The sequence below is a fragment of the Alexandromys fortis genome, unplaced genomic scaffold (assembly GCF_014885135.2).
Source record: "Alexandromys fortis isolate MF-2015 unplaced genomic scaffold, M_Fortis_MF-2015_v1.1 scaffold_64, whole genome shotgun sequence".
Classification (NCBI taxonomy): domain Eukaryota; kingdom Metazoa; phylum Chordata; class Mammalia; order Rodentia; family Cricetidae; genus Alexandromys; species Alexandromys fortis.
Genome location: NW_026067976.1, coordinates 1546428 through 1565809, shown reverse-complemented (window position 1 = coordinate 1565809; position 19382 = coordinate 1546428). Strand labels below are relative to the sequence as shown.

The window sequence follows — 19382 nt, the reverse complement described above, 5'->3', positions numbered from 1 at the left end:
GTTTTGTTTTTGTTTTTGTTTTTTTTTTTGTGTGTGTGTGTAGGGGGAGAATTTACTATTGCTTTGTCTGCAGAGGCCGTTCCTTTGTTCCTGGCCATCCAGACCCAAATAATCACGGAAAAACTATATTAATCTATATTAATTACAACACTGCTTGGCCTATTAGCTCAGGCTAACTCTTAACTAACTCCTACATCTTAAATTGACCCATTTCTATTAAAAATCTACCACTACTAATGTATTGCTACTAGACTGTGGCTTACGGGTACCGACATATTACTCCTTTGGCAGCTACATGCCGTCTCCCTGACTCCGTCTACTCTCTCTCTATATATATATATTTCTTCCAGCCAGGCTATATTCTGCCCTGCTATAGGCTGAAGCAGCTTGTTTATCAGTGGTAATAAAACACATTCATACAGAGGGGAATCCCACATCATTGCTTTTGGGAATGGATATTTCAAGCGAACATCTTTAGCTTCTGGAAACATCTGACAGATGAGTGGAGTGACTGGCATAATATCTTTAAATGACAATGAAACATGCCCAGAATATTCACAGAGGTGCAGCTCTAGATACGGATAAGGAACCTGCCCTTTGCATGGCAATCAACTCTTTCATTCCTTGTGTGTCCAATAGAACATAGCGTGTTTTGCAAAGGCCTAAGACTTAAGTGATCTCCGCCTTTGCTGCTGTCTACAAATAGTTCTCTCCTCGCTGTCTGTGTTCAGGTCTTTCTCAGGATGTTTTCACATTGATAACTGAACCCTGGCAGCTCAGTTGTGGGTAACTCACTTCGTCCCATTCTGGCCGAGCCTCATTTCTTCATTAACTTGGGATACGGTTCTGCACTGACTTTAGGACTGTCAGGCTTGCATTGGGGGTGTGTTTCATTATACTGCCTGGAAAGCCCCAAGGTGATGCACACACGTCCTCTTATCCCTCATTCCCGGGCTGCCTTCTACCCCATCTCTCTCAGTTGAATTTGTAGCTGCAGAGAATCCTGGGAAAGGATTCCAGGCAGCTCATCGTGGCTGAGTCACTCGGAATACTAGTAGATTGTTTATTTGATTGTTTTGGTTTTTTTTTTTTTTTGTTTGTTTGTTTTAAGATACAGTCTCTCTATGCAGCCTTGCCCATCCTGGAACTCAATATGTAGACCAGGCTGGCCTCGCAATCAGAGGTCTTCCTGCCTCTACCTCCTTGAGGATGGGATTAAAGGTGTGCTGCCATGCCTGGCCCTGAGTACCTGTAGATTCTAACTTTGCTCAACAGCATCCTTTTCTTGGGACCTGTGTCTTGATAGTGTAGTCACCAACATGGAATTATCCCTGGTTCCACTGGCTCGTTTCTTTTAGAGCAGAGAATTCAGAAATAGTTAACTTTTTCTACCGGTGGGTGTTTTACTCAGTAATCACATTCACTGTTACCTTTCCAGACCATTTTTTGGTTTTTTCCTAAACCAAGGCTATGGGCGGGAAAGATGGCCCTGTGGTTACGAGTGCTTACTTCTTTTCCAAAGGACCTGAGTTTGGTACCCAGTACCTTGTTGGGTGGTGGCTCACAACTAACTACCTAGAAGCCCAGCTCCAGGGCCTTAGGTTTGTAAGAGAGCCTGTACTCATGTGCGCATGGTGCTCTACACAGGCGCCATACACAGACACAAGTGAAAAACCAAAAGAATCTCAGGAATATAATTTAGGACGGGGACTGGAGAGATAGCTCCGCGGTGAAGAGCACTGTTGCAAGCTCCCACAGGGCCACTCACAAACATCTCTAAGTCCAGTCCCAGGGCTTCTGATGCCTTGTTCCGGCTTCCTTGGGCATCAGGCATGCTCATGATAAACAGACAAACATGCAGGCAAAATATTCATAAACAACATAAAATAAAAATAATTTAAAATAAAGCCAGATATCAGGAAAGCTGTGTTCTTGAAATGGGTAGTAATATCAAGTACCCATAAGAAAACATGCCCTCACTTCATTGTTCTCAGGGTAGATTCTCCCTCCTGCAAGAGAGACACTCACCACAGTCAGTCTGGCTTATGATTCTCCTAAATATGAATTCCAAACTAGGATTTATTCAGGAAGGTACATTACACCAACCTTGTTGCCGCTGCCGTAACCTCTAAAGCAGGGGTTCTCAACTTTCCTAACACTGCAACCCTTTAATACAGTTCCTCATGCTGCTGTGACCCCAGCCATAACATCATTTTGTGCTGCTTCATAGCTGTAACTTTGCTACTGTTATGAATTGTAATGTAAATATCTGATGCAGGATATCTGATGTGTGGCCCCACGGGGCTCATGACCCACAGGCAGAGTAATAAAACGTGAGTGGGGAAGCCCGCAGCTTTGCCAGAGGAAAGAGCAGAGTGCCTGCTTAAGTTTTCTCTTACTATCCAGCCTTAGTTCTCACTGAGACAATTATATAAACGAGTTGTTATACAGAAGCAGAAATATGTAGGTCTAGGGAATTTCCCCCTTAAAATATATAATTAAAGGGTTTAAGGAGAACTGACAACCCATTCAACTGAGACATGAAATCACAAGCTGTGTCCCTTGTAAGAGAGATCTGGGGTGATTGATAACTGTATCCATAGTTTCATTACATTTTCTACCAAAGTATCACTCTACATTCTTAGAAATTTGAGATTTTGTTCTTCAATGTTTTAAAATTTAAATACAAAGTGTAAAATCAAAAGAACTTTTTAGGCCTTATTGTTTGTCATTTGTTTCTCCCATATTTTAGAAGTCACCTGCTCGCAATTCCTGCCTTCTCAGTATATACTGTTTCCTTCTTGGGTCTCTGAGGAAGTTGAAGACTAGATAGTTATAGTTTGTCTTGTTAACTGGACTCAAAAAAGAAATTCAGTAAGAAATGTAAAGTATAAGGTTGAGAGACATAAAAAGATAATTTTGAACTGGTAATGCAAGTTAGACTAGAAAGTAAATTAGGTATAACACTTTGGACTCACCAAGATAGGACAGATAATGGAGTATTCCCTCTGCATTTGTCAAGTGCAAATGGACTAGACATTGTTGCTTAGTGCCTGTATAAATTGTATATAGTTATTATACTTATTGTATACAGGTTTTCTTATACTAGCTATAGCCTTCTTTTTTTAAAATTTTAGACAAAAAGGGGAAACGTAGTTATATTTTGTTTAACAAATAAAATTTGCCTGAAGATCAAAGTGCAGAGCTAAGCCACTAGAGGCCAGGGAGTGGTGGCACACACCTTTAATCCCAGGATTCAGGAGACAGAGGTAGACGACCTCTGTGAGTGGCTACACAAGAGTCCAGAACTTGGGATCACAGGCCTTTAACCCCAGCACTAGGGAGGTGGAGACAGGAGTGATATGACTGGGTAGAGAGAGGAATACAAGGCCGAAGGAGACAGGAGCTCAGACAGTCTGAGGTTTGGTGGGGACAGATGGAGTCTGGAGATGCAGTGTGAGGACAGGCTTCTTCCTTCGGTTTGAGCATTGGAGGAGGTAAAAGAACTCTCTAGTGGCCGGCTGCTCTGCTTCTCTGATCTTCAGCATTAGCCCCTGTATCTGATTCTGGGTTCTACTAGAATTTGTACTACACTCTTCAAAAACCTAATTACTGAATTTTTTTTCTTAATTTCCCTGTCTACAAATAAGCATATATGAGCGACCAATATTGTTATTACCTTTTTATATATAAAGAAGTGCTGTTGTTTCCAGTAGATATTGACAGAAAAAGACTTTCTTTGTAACACTTTGGCTTTTTTTATTAACATTTATTTATTTGTGTATTGGGGGGGGGTGTATGCTGTTACACATCAGAGGACACCCTGTGGGCATCATGGGACTCCTTCCACAACGTTGGCTCTGGGGATTAAAGTCAGACCAGCAGGCTCTGTGCCGTGTTAGACCAGCATCGTACCTGCTGAGCCTTTGTTTGCTGCATGGTACTGGGGATCACTTCCGGAGTCTGTGCACACCGGGCGACACTCTGCCACTGAGCCTCACACTCCCAGACATGTCATGCTCTGTGAACAGTTGAGTGGTTATTAATAATCCATCATTCCTGTCTCCTTATCTAGTGACATGTCTGGCCAGCAGATGAACCTTCTTCTGATAAAGTCCTTGGATGCCCTGGAAAACTGCTGTTTTGACCCCAGCCTTGAACACAAGTACGTTGGTTCCCTTCATAACCGGTGCTCAGAGAGTGCTTGCTACTTGCAGCAAGCCTTGAGTGCAGTGGTGAAGTGTTTGCAGGATCTGATCTTGAGTTCCTTTGCAGAGTGTTCAGTAACAGTTAGAAAGAATCTTTCATTGAGAACTTCTTTGTTTTAAAACCCTATCATTGGTGAGTGTTTTGCTTAAATGCAGAGCAGCGAGTGCTGTTGTGTAACTTTAATCCTGTTACCGAACATCAGTGTTGTTTTGTATTGTACGTGAGGCATGGATCTGGTGGCCAGGTAACCTCACTTAACCTTTTTTCAAGATTAGCTGAAATTATTTGAATATGAGTGGGAAAAGCGAGCTTCTGATGGTTTGAATTTAATTGTAAAGCCACGGGCGGAGGAACCAAATGGAAAGGACCATTGATTATATCAGGGTTTACAATCTGTTTTAACAGAAATGGGTCTTCCTCCTACGCCCATTTGAACCTTAAGCCTCCTTCAGTGTTTTTTCTTGAAAACAAAATACCTTAAATTTCATGGTTTTATTCTAATATTGAAAGATAACAAAAAATGAAAGTAATCATAAAAGAATAAAAATATAAAAACTGCCAGGTGGTTTTATTCCTTTAATCCCAGCACTTGGGAGGCAGAGACAGGAGTTGAAGGGCAGCCTGGTCTACAAAGCGAGTTCCAGGATGGTGAGGACTGTTACACAGAGAATCCCTGTCTTGACAAACAAACAGAGTAAGAACTGTCTAACTTACTGTTACAGATCTACTCTCTAATCGGTTTCCATGGCTTGTATGGGTGAATAAGATGGATTGATTAGGCTATGTGGAATATTATTAACAATAACGTTTACTCTTTTGATTTCTGTGTTTTGGAATCTCAGGTTTGAATCCTGTGGGGCATTATTTCTAGAGATCACAATAGATTAGAAGTAACAGTTCACCTCTTTCTGTTGTGCTTCTGTACCGTCCAGCTTGTTAGTATCAGAATAACAAAGAGTAGCTAAAGTAGTGATGCAGCCATATAAAGGAAAGGTTATGGAGGATTTTTATCACAAAAAGTTAATCTCTGTAGTAGGGGCAGTGGTGAGATTTTGTCTGTATGTCGGGTGAGAGTGAATAGAAACCTGACAGTTCGTCAAGTCCTCAGGATCTTGTGACATCTTCAGTGTGTGGTGTGAATACGGGAATGGAGTCTGATGGCACCTTTGGGGTCTTCTGAATATAGAAAATTAGTAGCGAGGGGAATAAGAACGTGGTTATTATTTGGATCAAATGACAGGTTGAGATTTCAAGTCTAATATATGCATCACTATTATTGTCTTCATAGCCTCCAGGTAAGAAACCCACCCCTGCCCTTTCCTTTCTCCCTTACCTGTCCTTCCAAAGCACTCACCGTAGCCATGGATCAGGATATTAGATGTTGTGGAAAAGCTTGCAGTTCAAACACTGCAAGGTCTTAGACAACTGGACCAATGGAGAACAGCTCACATACGGTTCCCATTCATTTCCAGGGAAGTTTTAATGTGGAATAGGTGTTTATGTACTTAAAGGTGTCGCATCGAAGTATGTTTAACCTTAACTTTCAGTTTTGTGATTGGTAAGATTCTCATTTCCTCATTCTTATCTTCGCTCTTGATTCTTATCTTCATATTGAAGAGGAGTGTTTGAGAGTGTGCTTGGACAGGGGATCCGTCTGTCAGAGGAATGAAGAACAGGAACACCTCCTCATCAAAGCCCAGTTAAAGGTCCAGACTTCCAAACAGCCTTCCCCTTCCTATTCAAACCTCAGTATTCCTACCGTTAGTGGAGCTCAGTATTTCCTCATTTGGGGGCCTGGGTGAAGTTCTTTCTTCGTTTCAGGTTTTTCTGGAACTTGTTAATCCTCTGCATTTTCATATCTGTATCCTGGGTACTTAAATCCTAAACCCTAATTGCAACAGAGAGAGAACTATAGACAGGCCTTTTCTTCAGTTTTCTCTATAAAGAAAGACTCTGAGCTGACACCTTTTCATAGTCACATGCTTTATAGGTGGCTCAATTAAGGAATGGGTCTAGGACCATTTTTCTTTGTCTTGTGTAGTACAATGTGGAGAACACAGTTCCATGGGAAGAAAACATCATTATTATTATTATTATTATTATTATTATTATTATTATTATTATTCATAAGCACAATTGGCATGCAGATGTTACCCACTATTACTTGGCCCAGGCTTTATTGCCTGGCATATAGCATATTCCTTTGTCTAAAGAAATTGCCAGAGTTTAGGGTAACCGCCCCCCCCCCCACCAGGGAGATAGTGAATAGGGCAACCCCCACCCCCATGGAGATAGTGAAAGCATTGCTGAGACATGGTTAGTAGATGACCCAGGAGTGTGCTACCTCGAGTGATAGGATTCTACCAGAACACATTCACCAATGAGTCAATGGATGAGTCCCTGCTGAGTGAACACCTGGGCTGGATGTCTGGTCCTATCGCTAGCTTTTGCTGCCACCTAGTGGCACTATTTTTGCCATTGCAGTTCTGACAGCCCTAATTGTGGTCATGTTATTCATCAATGACCTGAGCTTTGGTTAATTACTATTGAGCTGTTACAAATACAATAACATTTAAATTGTGCTTTGTAAAGGGCAAAGTGCTATACAAATGTTAACTGTTATTAGAACTAATTATTGTGTGGCTTGTACCTGGCCTGCAGGATTGCTAACAATAAGCTAGGCAATTCAAGATTCATCTGTGGTTGTTTTAGACAAGTACTATTGTTATATCTCAGGTGATATGACACATGAACATCAGAATGGGGCATTCTTTTATGATTTATCTTGGCGATATTTCCCGTTTTTCCCCCTGAGACAGGGCTTCTCTGTGTAGCTCTAGCTGCCCCAGAACTTACTCTGTAGACTAGGCTGCCCTTGCACTCACAATGATCCACCTGCCTCTACCTCTCTGAGTGCTGGAATTAAAAGCGTGCACCACTACCACCAAGCGATGGCGATCTCTTAATATACTGTGATATGATATCCAATAAGTGTGTGTGTGTGTGTGTGTGTGTGTGTGTGCGCGCGCACACACACGTGCAGGCATATATGTATGCACCCAATCCAAGCATGCCCAGGAGGCCCTGGGAGTGTTCATTATCACTCTTCATTGTGTTTTGGGCTAGGGCCTCTCACTGCACTTGAAGCCTACTATTTTTGCTGGAATGGCTTGCCAACAATTTCCTAGGGTCTGTTTGTCTCTTCCTGCTGATGTTACAAGCTCACGTGACCGTGTCCAGCTTTGAGTCAGTCTTACACACTGGGCCATTTCTCCAGCCTTATGTAGAGCCTTGGAGTTAAAGGTTTTTTTCTACATTTTTAGGATTCCTATAGCATATTTATGCTAGTAATTCCAAAATCACAGCAGAATATCTAATGATATCATTTGCTTTGATTTTAGCTGTTCGAGGCAGCAACGCTGAACTCCTTTTTGTTTTCAGTGGGCAGAATACATGCAGGCTACCTCTGCCCGAGGCATTTGTGGTTTAGAGCTGGCAGACATATCCAGAAGATTCTAGACTAAGCTAAGTAGGTGGACATGGTGAGCTAATCATTTGAGTAATTTTTAAGACTTAGGATTTTTTAAGATGTGGAAGATTTTAAATGAAATGAATAAAGCCTTAGGAATATTTTCTGGGTGCATACTATAAATTGGGGGAAGAAACAAGGAAATCTTTTAAAAGGTCAGTGGGTTATTTTGGTCCAATCTTGAACTAAAACTCAAGATATGAGCTACAGATATCTAACTTATTAAGAATATCCAGCATATGTATATTGACATGCACACACAGAGTTAGATTGTATATTCATTTGATGTGACAGACAGTTAATGTTGCCTGCCTGAATAGAGTTGTAACCGTGCCTTAGAACGCTGGCCTAAGAAGTCACATGTCCCTTTTAAACCTTTATGCCTGTGTCCTTTGAGGTGTTGTAGGAAAGCTTCAGCTCAGGGCACCTTGAAAAGCGGACTCCACAAAATGGCTTGTTTATTGAGAACAATAAGCCCGGTTTTATTTGAGCTTTGAGAGAAATAATCTGTCCATGCAAATACAATATCCGTCTTTCTTCGCTTAGTTTGGCAAGAAACAGAAATTGTGTTTTCCTGATTGGAAATTTTATGTAATATGTTCAGTTTTACATTCAATTAAACAAAAGCATCAGGAATTGTGCATGTGTGCATATATGCCCGCCCTTTTTCTGTAGGTATTCTGTATACCCAATACTCATAAAACTCCCGTGGCCAATTCCTTAGCATCATCACGTTCTGTATCAGTTCTTCCATGCACCCAGCTGAAGACCACAGACTGGGGATACTATATTGGGGGGGGGGTGAAGATAGCCACTGTCAAAGAACTCTGGAATTCGAGATGAAACAGTCCCTCAAATAATCCCTTTTCATAATTTATAACCATAATTGTAGAGTATAATTTAATACAGGGGCTATGGGAAAGTTTTAAGGAGATTTCCTGCTGGGATTCCAAGGAAGAACCATTTGAAATCTGAAGGATAAGTAGCAATTACATAGTTAAAAGGAGAGCAAGGTCAAGTTTGTCAAAATATGAATCAAATTGTGTCTAATTATAGCTCCGTTTGATTCTGTCTCGGTTTCACGTGTGTCAATATGGAAGCAGAGCTAAAATCTTCCCTGTAGGTTCCTAATTAAAACAAAAGCTTTAAATCCATGCTAATCAAGAGTAGCCTTCCTTAAGAAATGTGACTGGCCTCAGATGCAGTCCTGGGGCGCTAGGGCGCTAGGTGTCAGTTTTAGCTGGTGGGAAATGCATTCATTAGCTGTTGAGCTCCTGTGAGCTGGAGCAGCCATCCTGCCTGTCTGGATGTGGGCTGAGTTAGTTTCTCCACACAGGACTACCTTGTGTTGCTTAATATGCAACAGAAACTAGAAAAACAGTAAAAGTTATCTTCTTGTGGGTATCATCGTAACATCACGCAGGGCCCAAGAGGGGCCTTAGACATGGCAGATGGAATTGAAGGCTGGGGCTTCTCTCTTCTGGAAGCTTCCTGTGTAATCTTGAGCACATCTCTAAGGCCATCTCACCCTCCAGGTGTCTGCTCTCAGGTGTAGACACTGTTGGCACAGAGTTGTTGGGGGTATGAGGCTAGAGTGTTCATAGCAAGGTTCTTGATGCCAGCCAAAGGCATAGGTGTCATTAATGAGAAAAAATGCTTTCCATATGGATGTTGGAGAAAAGCCCAGGAAGCCTGCTTTAGCTCTGTATATCATGACAAGGGGGATGTCAAACAAGCACCAGCATGTTTTCTGAAATGCTGGTATTACCTCCAGTTGAAAAGCAACAGGAATGAAAAAACTTTAGAAAGGAAAATATGGCCACAGGTGCACTGTATTATACTGACTTGAAGTTTCTTGATAATAATTCTTTTCTTTAAATGGTATGTGTCCTTTCAGGGCACTGGGATACAAAGCCCCAGATTCCAATTGAATTGTCACAAGGGTAACTTTTGACAAGCCTGTCATTTGCCCATTTTCTCTTCTGACCCAGTGGTACTCTCGGAGATCAGAGGGGAAAGGAGGATTAATGTCATTGTGCACAGATGAATACACAGTTTCTTTAAGAAAGAGATTCCACTTGTTGGAGTTGACTGGGCAACACAAGCCCTCAGCACCACTCCCTTGCACCGCTCCCATCCATAACCAGAGCTCCTGAGCACCCACCTTGGAATTTAGCCTGTCTCTCCTTGTGCAGATAAACCATAGTGTAGCAGCACAGGCCAGAGGGAAGGGCTGTGGCATTCCTGTGAGGACAGAAACAGCCGTTTATCACCAGTTTCAGTCAGGCTCCGTGTTTGTGTCCTGTGGGATATCTGATGTGCGGTTGTTGGTGCTAGGATGTGTGTATGGGAAAGAGCTGTGTGTGTGTGATTGTGTATGTGTGCACGGACGTGCGCGTGTCTCTTTTTTAGGCCTGGGCTAGGGTTTGAAGCTAGAGCTGCAGGCATGTAAGTCAGGTGCATTGCTAATTGCAACAGCCCCCACCCTGCTGCATATTTGTCTTGAGAGAAACTCTTTGTTTCGAGAAAAGAGGTCAGGGGTTCATGTCAGAAGCCACAGTGTTGCTGGAACCAGACAGAAAGCAGAACCTTGCCGTCTACCTCAGCTTCGGAACGCAGTGAACCCCAGCGTGAGTGTGGAGCAGTCATATAGTGTGTGATTCTGACTCTGTCTCTTTTGCATTCCAAGCACCGGCTGTGTATTGGGAGTTGGACTCGCCCTGTCCCTCATGAGCCACAGCAGCCACACGGAGTCACGAGTTCATGTGGCAGCATCTCTGCGGAAGCTGTCTACCTACCTAGATGACAGTGCGAGCCAGAGCAGGACGTTTCAGGAGGTAGGACGCGGGGTCATCTCGCCCTGCTCCGCCGTCTTCCGCTTTCTCATTGCTGCTGCTCTTTTTGCCTTAGAGTCTAGTAACCCTCGAACTGAAAATTTCAGTTACAGGTACAAATAGGCAGAAAATCAAAATGGCAAGCCACCTATGTATTCCATCACGAGGCCTCCAGATTGCACTTAGACTTAAATGTGGTATAGGAGATGAAACCACTGGAGAACACAGAAACCCCCAGCAGCGTCACTCCAGCACTTCCCAAGAACTGCAGCTTCTGGGGACTAACTTGAGGGTTTTCAGAACTGTCCTCAAGTGAAATGTAACTTTTAAAACCAAGTCAGAAACAAGCTTAAGAAACCACAAATAAATGCCCACTAGTATGAAAAATTATTGAGGAAATTCCCTTTACAATATTTGGTAAAAAAAGGCTTTTTTCCACCCTGGTGTGGCAGAAAAAGATGCAAAGAGTTGGTGTGACACCATTGCCGTGTGTGGCCCATGTTTAGCGGGGATGCTTTAGGTGTGTGTCGTCTTCTCTGTGGTGCCCAGGTAAAGCTGATCTGCCTGCTCCCGCCTATGGGAGGGGCAGGGATGACCTTGTGGCCGGGCCAGATTCTCCCGCTCATTAGAGCAGATTCTCTTTTCCCCCAGCCTGCCCACAAGCTATTGATGGGTACATAATGGCTGTTGTGTTTCCCTGCTCAGCTCCTCTGCTTTCAGCAGTGCGACTTGTTGAATTGGGGAATTTCTTTGTGGCCCAGAGAGTTGAAGTTTTGTTCTAGGTATGCCCTGCATTTCCATTTTTAAAGTAGCGTGGAGCGTGATTTACAAATGTGTGTGCATACCTATATGTGTGTATGTATATAGTGTGCGTTTGTGTGGGTGTGTGTCGAAGAAAGAACAATTTGATCAATCAATGAAGACAAGGTTATTGTACGGATGCTTTTGTCTGCTGTGATGTTTTGATTAATAAATCCTCCAGCAAGTGGTTTTGCCCATCCTCAGATGTTTTCTATCTGGCTTCTTCCTTGGAGGCTACTTGTGTTTTTATGCGTCAGCCAGCACTGGGAGTTGAGCAGCGTCATGTGAAAGGGTTTGATGGTGAACACGGGAGGTAGCAAGAAGGGGTTTGCAGAAACTGGCTTTCCCAAACTGACCCCACAGATGGAATTTTAGAAGATGCCGAAGTATCACCTCTGCTCCCTTTATCGGTTTTTATTTATTTATTTGTTCTTATATCCATTCGTTCACTTACTAAGTTTCACACCTGTAACAATGGCAACCACAAAAAAACAGAGCAGAAACAAGTCCTCTCAGTTTCACATGATTCATCTACCTCCCAAGCCTGCATTCCTGTTCACTGATGCTCTCAGGCCCTCGCAGGGAATGGAAACACAGCTGTGTCTCACGTCTTTCCTGTGAGTCTGGAGTGGCGTGCATGGCACGTGTTAGTTGGTAAAGATCTACTTCCTTACGCTGCCGACTTTGCTGTGGTGGCATCAAAGCTGTGAGCAACTTTGGTTTGGAGGCTGAAGACCCACATTTGAATCCTGGTTTCATCTCATAACTATTTGCATTTGAGCCTCCAAATCCTATCTAAAATGATCCCCGTCTTGACCCTATTATGAAACAGCATATAAATCACACAGCAAACTGTTAGCCAGTCTGGAGTATCTATATCTAAATCCAGCTCTCCTGGGCAATTTGACAGATGAGCGATACCACTTAAGCCAAGGTCTTTGATTTTGCCTGTGAGCAAACATTTTTTCTGCTGTGTTTTCTTCTCAGGTCCTTGCCTACACTCTCAGCTGTGTGTGTACATCGGCGTTCAGTGCTGGCGTTATTGAGGCTGTGGAGGCTGAAGATATTATGAGCAAGCTTCAGCTGTTGGTAGAGAGCAACCAGCAGGTTGGGACATGTGCGCTGATGGTTTCTCCCCTTGAGTTTCATGCTGCTGTTGCATGCTGCCTTCTAGTTACTTAGGCTGGCGTGGACTCTGGTGTAGCTAGAACTGGTGAAAAGCCTGATAACTCTTGGCTGTCGCCGTTGTAGCCAGCAGCCACTGGCTACCAGATGCCTTTCTCATGTTTTATCTCTCAGCTTCTGTGGACGTTTGGCTGAAAATGTAATGATTTTTTTTTTTTTTTTAGATGTTGAGACAAAGTCTAGCTCTAACTAACTAGAACTCGGTATGTAGATCAGGCTGGCCATGAACTCATAGAGATCTGCTTGCCTCTGCCTTCCCAATGCTGTAATTGAAAGTGTGCACCACCGTGTGCAGCTTCATTGTGGTTTTTTCTCTTTCTCAGATCATTACTCTGTATCCATAAAATATTCAGTATGTGCTAGCATGAGATGCAGGAGAAGCAAGGAACTGTGAGGGGGAAGGAATTTAAGTTTATAGGAGCTGGTCTTCCTGTAAGTGTTCAGAATATGCTCTGCAATAACAATGTCAGGAGTGTTCATACACTGCACATGTTGTGGTGTGTTTTTTTTTTGCTTAGGAGGGGATTTTAACCTTGGGTGGTGAGCCTCGGGCTTTTCACACATACCTTGTTCTGAGAATTTAGAGCTACTGAGCTATCAATTGACAGGACAGAATTGTTCTTCTAAGATAAACTACACACAGCAGCAGAATTCCTTACAGTAAGACTCTGTTTCAAAGTCCACATCAAACTTTGGGATAGGAACCCTAGAAATGCTTCTTTTGCTCTGTGTATTATCAATGTTCTATATGAGTCCTTACCTATATATATATTTTCCCTTCGCCCCTATTTTTATTTGTACCAGACTTCAGGCTTTGCGCTGGCATTAGGAAATCTGGTTCATGGTTTGTCTGTGTGTGGACATGGAAAAGCTGAAGACTTGGGCAACAGACTCCTCCCCAACTGGATTAAGGTTGTCCTGGCAGAGGTAAGAGTCACCTGTATACTGTTCAATAATTTAGAGGAAAAATAGCTGATTGATTGGATTCCTTATAGGAACTGCTAAGATATATAGCCTAACAATAAATGAACAGGTAATTTCAAGTGAAAATGGCATCTATACCTTTAGTCCCATGTAAGTACAGTCTGTCAACTTACAGGTTGCCTTATTTTTTAAAAATTGGCTACTTGATAGGGCTTTACTTGTAAAACAATGTTATAGTTTTCTGGACAAATAGAACCAAAATAAGCCACCTATGATATAACAGCTTTAGTATGTTCCTTTGTTTTAGTCTGCTGTTATTTCCTGGTCAGTTACTAATTGTCAGTTGTATTGACCCTATGCATTTATCTGTTGTTATTTCATGGTCGGTTATTAATTTTAGTTGTATTGACCCTATGCATTTGTTATAATTTCAGTCACTGACCTTGCTGTGCACAGCAACTTATATAGATTTCACACCCAAGGCGTGCTTTGCCGTTGACTGTTTCAATTCTTGATTTGCAGGGTTCCTCCACCATGCTCTGTCTCGCAGCTCTTCATGGTCTGGTGGCGCTGGTAGGCTCAGATGTGGATGTCATGCAGGTAAAGCTAGGAAACTTGAAGGGAAGGAATTTGAATGCATATTTAACCATAGCAACAGTAGGGTGGCATTGGCTTAATATCCTAGTGGAAGAGGAGTTTGTGTTCATGGCGATAGTTACTCTGGGTTTTCAGTGCCTTGCTCTGTAAAAAAGTACTCCTGGCTGAGAATTCTTTCTGAAGAGATTGCTCTTTGTTTGGTTTAATTTATAGGAATCAAGCCTCTTAAAGTAGGTACTTTTCATAAACTTTCCTACCCGAGAAGGTAACTGAACCCTAAGAAATTTCAAAATTCACTCATAAGGAATTTCAATTCATATCTATAATATTCAAGTTTAAATCTTTGCAAGTGTTTTATTCTGAAACACTATCCTAGTGGACAGAAGTGTGTGTAAGTTTATCACAGTTCAGAATTACACACCTTTGTTCATATAGTAAAACTCTGAGGGACTGCTATGTGCCCCCCTGAAAAGGTGCTAAGAAATCAATGGTAAATAAATCCTGGGCCCTGTCTTTGAGGAGCTTTCCACTTACATGCTTGAAATATTCCAACAGCTGATAAACTGTGCCAGTCCTAGATGATGCTCACGTCCTGGCTCATTTCCACTCACTCTTTCAGCTCAAGTCAGAGGCCATCCAGAGCGCCCAGTCTCAAGCAAGACTTAATGAAGTCATTCGAACCTTAACTGAGGTAAGGAGAGGAATTTTCAGCCCCCGGGTGGAACACACGTCTCTTCCCTTGTTATCTTTTTCATACTGCTTGTCATGGTGTGTCTTACCTGGCAAATGTGAAAGTCTAACAAACTTTCATGGGCATTTCAAGGTAGTACATGGGCCTGTGTTCATTGACAGATATTCCCTGCTCCTGGGGGGCGGTGGGGGTAATACTGGCTTTTGTGAGTTAAGTTGTTACTGAATCACCTTAAAATGAAACCTGACCTTGCAAGGGTTATCTAGCTTTTGGGACAAGGACAGATGCATTGTGGGCAAAGGGCAGGGCAGATACCCGGGAAGAATGGTCAGATGGCATTAGTTCAGATGAGAGTTTGTGAGTTAATAATTGTCCTTGTTGTCCTCGCGGAGGCATAGTCATACTCATCTGCTTATAAAGCTTTGATTTCTTAAAGCTTTACATTTACTGGGTGAAAGAGCTGGAGCCAGTGTAGCCCCGGTCCTGAGGGCACCGTGTGGACACTGTGTGCCTCTTCCCAAGCACCTCGTCCAAGCGCGGTGTTTATGACTGCTATTGCTTTCGGGCTTATTTTTCCCACTTAGCATACTTGTTTTCATTCTTACAAAACATGGCTAATCATAATACCTAGCACATAAAGATGTTTTCATTCATGGTGGAAAAGCATGAATTTCTGAGCAGAGAAAAATATTTTATATATGTGAATAAGAATGTGCTCAGAAAAAAGAATTCTACTGAAATTTAAGTTGTTAAAACTTGGAAGAATTGGAAATAATTATTTTAAAATGTTCATGAATTATAATAATCAATGATAGAAATTATTTAATAAAGAATGAGTTAAATTTTCCTTCTTTTTTTAGAAATACATTATTAAGAAACTTTCTCTTCCTTTCTACTTTTTGAATTTTTTTCTTTTAAGACAGGATCTCATGTACTCTAGGCTAGTCTCAAGCTGTGTAGCCTAGAGTGACTCTCAATTCCTGATCCATTCAGGTGCTGGGATTATAGGCATGAGCCACCACACTTAGCATACGCTGTGGTGAAGCTGAACCCATGCCCTTTTGCACACTACGCAAATACTCGGCCAACTAGGCTCCAGCCCCAATCCTTTTGGAGCTTTCTTTTACCAGTTTTTGAGAGCAGTCTCGCTCAGTGAAGCCCAAGAATATTGCTTGTACTTTCTGCTATAATTGGTTCATTCATTCAGCCGCTACTTAACAGCATAAGATTCAGGTCTAGTGTAGGAGACTCATGTTAGCATCTAGTTATAGAGCTTCTTGTTCTCAACTAAGCCTCTATTTCCTACAGTGTTAGTGATTGTCTATGGTGGCCTTCTATTGAATAGAACTTGGATTTTGCCCCATCGCCAAACTGCTATGTTTTCATCCATAGGTCATCAATGTCTCGGGGGTGATTGGTCTTCAGTCAAATGCAATATGGCTTCTAGGACATCTTCATCTATCTACTTTGTCTTCAAATCAAAGCAGAACTTCTGGTAAGATTAAAGTCCTGGAACCGGAAGAAGAAATGGCTAACTCGGGATTACGCACTTTGTTAAGGGAGTTGGGTATCACAACAATTCCACATGATGGGCGTTATGATCTTTATTTTACATCCAAGCAAAATGGAGTACAGAGAGGCCTCCAGACCCACTGCGGGTCATATGGCAGAAAGTGGTGCTTTGATTTAGATTTATTGGCCTCCAAACCTCATATTCACTTACACTTCCTCTCTTGACTCCCTTAGAGGACAGTGTAGACATTCAGTCAAGTACATGTATTTGACAAATGAAAAATATGAGGCTCAGAAATATTATATGAGTTACATTAAGAGTTTGTTTAGTGACAGGTCTATAAACAAAGGATCACATCCTTGAAAGCTTGGAACAGACATTTTATTTTTATAAAAAGTTATGGTGTTATGTTTCATTAAAAATCTCTTTATGCAGAGCTACACAGTGAGACCCTTTCTCAGGAAAAAAAAAAGTCTCTTTATTTATGACTGGGATTTTTCTGCCCAATGGCTCTATAAAGGTAATGAGGAAAACACATTCAAAGATATGTACCTTCTTAGGGGTTTCAATCCTAGCTCTTCAAATAACAAAGCCCTTCCTATTTGTATCTTTTGATAAAAGCAATAAAAATATTACAGTTCCCATGTGCTTATGCTTGTACTTGGAGATTTTCTGGGAGAAGAACCACCTTAATATATCTGTCCCTTGCTCCTTATAAATGGTATTTTGACCCTCTGGCCCACAGAGGTTTTGAAAGTAAAGATCCATCACTAAAACTTGGTTTCATGTATTCCTGGCAGGGCATCTGTGATAGCATAGCGATGAATGTGGGCTTCTACAGTGTTTGATTCTCTCACTGCCGTCTCTGCAGCTTCAGACAGAGGCCTTTGGTCCACATCTTTTCCAATATGATGAACTTGACAGCTGGAGGCTGTCATGTTAATATAGGAAAGGGAATTTACAAACACCTTATTGGAAACTTTTGCTAGTGCTAGTTTCAAAGGCTGGGGCTCTTACAGCATCCTGGTAAAATAGCACATTATGCCAGGCTTTGGGTTCGCGCGCGCGCATTTGTGTGTGTGTGTGTGTGTGTGTGTGTGTGTGTGTGTGTACGCGCACGCACATGCGCGCACACATGCCAACTTACAGTTGCATTACAGAGCACTTAGTCACATCAAGTAATGGTGAGTCAGCTTACACACGGATTCTTATGAACAAGATAATTGTGTGTCTGGAAAACACAGCTACTCATTTCTAGTGGAATTTTCCAGTTGAACCATTCATTGCAATGAAACTGTGTCATGAAACCATTATGAGAGACGGGGAGGAAAAGGATTTAGGGAACTCTCAGGACTCGGCTTGCAGAGATGTCATTGGCTCACTGGTTCAGGTCAGCAGCCACATCTGGTTCTTTGCACACGTTGATCCCTTAAAGGGCTCTGCCTTCAGAAGGAGATGGTTCTGTTAATCCCGGGTTTTGAATTTCCTGGGTCCATACAGTTGGTGCAGCATTCTAACAAGCCTGTAGGACAGTGCCTACGCTTAGGAGCCCAGCTGGCTCCTCGTCTACCCTGAGGAGGTCGTTGGGCTGGAGCTCATTGTTGTACTAGTACACCAGGGAGGGAGGTTTTTTTTTTTTTCCCCCACCACTTCGCCGGAGTATCAGCCTGTGTGAGTTTTCTCTTTACGTCCCTCCTAGGTTTGTCACCATTTTACGTTTTCCCAGAGAGCCGGAGTGATTCCCTGAAGCCAGTCCCTTGGTCTAGTAGAATTAGCTGCAGCCACAGGGGCTTGTGCTGACAGTCATGGCATACCCATCTCTGCCTTGTCTCTGAGCTGAGACGGCCGCATGCCGTCATTACCTCTCCTTCATTAGCCCTGCCAAGTTCGCTAGTTAATTTGATCATTTTCTGCCTCCACAGTGCCTACCGACTACAGCTATTTGCCCGAAGGCAGTTTTATTAGAGCAGCCATTGGCTTCTTCGTTACAGGAGGGAAAAAAGGCAAGTGAGCACTTTTCTTGGATTTTATCATTTTTTTTTTCTTCATGTTCTGTAAGTTATGTGCCTGAAGCATGCATCTGTAACATCAAACAAGTCAAGTCTGAAGGGGCGAATGCTGTCTTCTGCTAAACCATCTTCCTGGACGACTAGGAAGCTAAGTGCTGTGTAAATATGCAGACTGTGTCTCCTCTTTGTGGGTGGCTCTGTGAACACTTTGGTCACGTAGAGGTGCACCAAGTGTGCATTGCTCTTCCTGTCTGTCTCAGTGACTTTGGCGTAGATAGAGAAAGCATCCCAGGCCCGGCTGGGAAGTAGCCTTGGTCCCTGACCATGTCTGGTCATTTTGCGTTGCTAGAGTCATGGGCTCTAACTCCTGTTTCTAGCTTGAGTTTTTTCTTGGCACTCAATTATCTTGCCTTGCTCCCTGGGTTGTGGCCATGTTAGAAGATAGCGGTTCAGTGTCTCAGTTTAACTGAACCCAGAGCAGTGCCATGTAAGTTTACTGAAGAGGAGTTCTTTAATGACACAGGCTTCTCCGAGTGAGAGGAAGAAGTATAGGCTGCTAGCCCTGGATCTGTCCTGGATCCTGCCAGTTTCGTTAATAGAATCGTCTTTCAGTGACGTCCACTACTTCCGTCCTTCTTTCCTGACTGGGCCAATCAGTGGCTATGTGATAGAAAGACCATTACAATTTAAAAAGAAAATAATATGTTTTTAAGTGAATTAAAATTAAGACTGCAAGAAATCTGGAAGGGGTGATTTGATAACTAAAGTTCATGGAAAATCTTTCCATCAAAGAGAAAGCATTGTTGCTTGATGTATGCGTCCCCCTGGGAACAGCACCCCGGGAGCTATTTTTTTTTAGCCTGGTCCTATCAGTCTCTAGAGGTGAGGATGCATGCTCTTATTCTAGGGTTGTGAGTTAGCACTGTTTGCTTCTAATCTTTTTCCGTGTAAAAATTGACATATGATTATGCCATTGATCTATAAAAGCACTGTTGCATATAGGATGCAAATTAGTTTAATGGTTATATTGCTATGGATTATGTCCTCTTAAGATAGATATAGTAGAGATGTCTTCATTAGGAAGAATTTG

The 19382-nt window shown here is 42.4% G+C and overlaps 1 protein-coding gene across 7 annotated transcripts in view; it reads left to right on the top strand.

The window, feature by feature from the left end:
• The window catches only part of Focad (focadhesin), a 1203139-nt gene that overhangs the window by 1139787 nt on the left and 43970 nt on the right, over positions 1–19382 (top strand). For all 7 annotated transcript variants that reach the window (XR_007594464.1, XR_007594465.1, XR_007594463.1 and 4 more), the window contains 8 exons: positions 4076–4165; positions 10428–10575; positions 12361–12480; positions 13363–13485; positions 14005–14082; positions 14699–14770; positions 16163–16265; positions 18206–18286. Coding sequence is in view for 4 of the 7 variants with exons in the window: in XM_050157367.1 (XP_050013324.1) it covers positions 4076–4165; positions 10428–10575; positions 12361–12480; positions 13363–13485; positions 14005–14082; positions 14699–14770; positions 16163–16265; positions 18206–18286 (815 nt within the window). In the remaining 3 variants the exon portion in view is untranslated. The remainder of the gene's footprint in view (positions 1–4075; positions 4166–10427; positions 10576–12360; positions 12481–13362; positions 13486–14004; positions 14083–14698; positions 14771–16162; positions 16266–18205; positions 18287–19382) is intronic.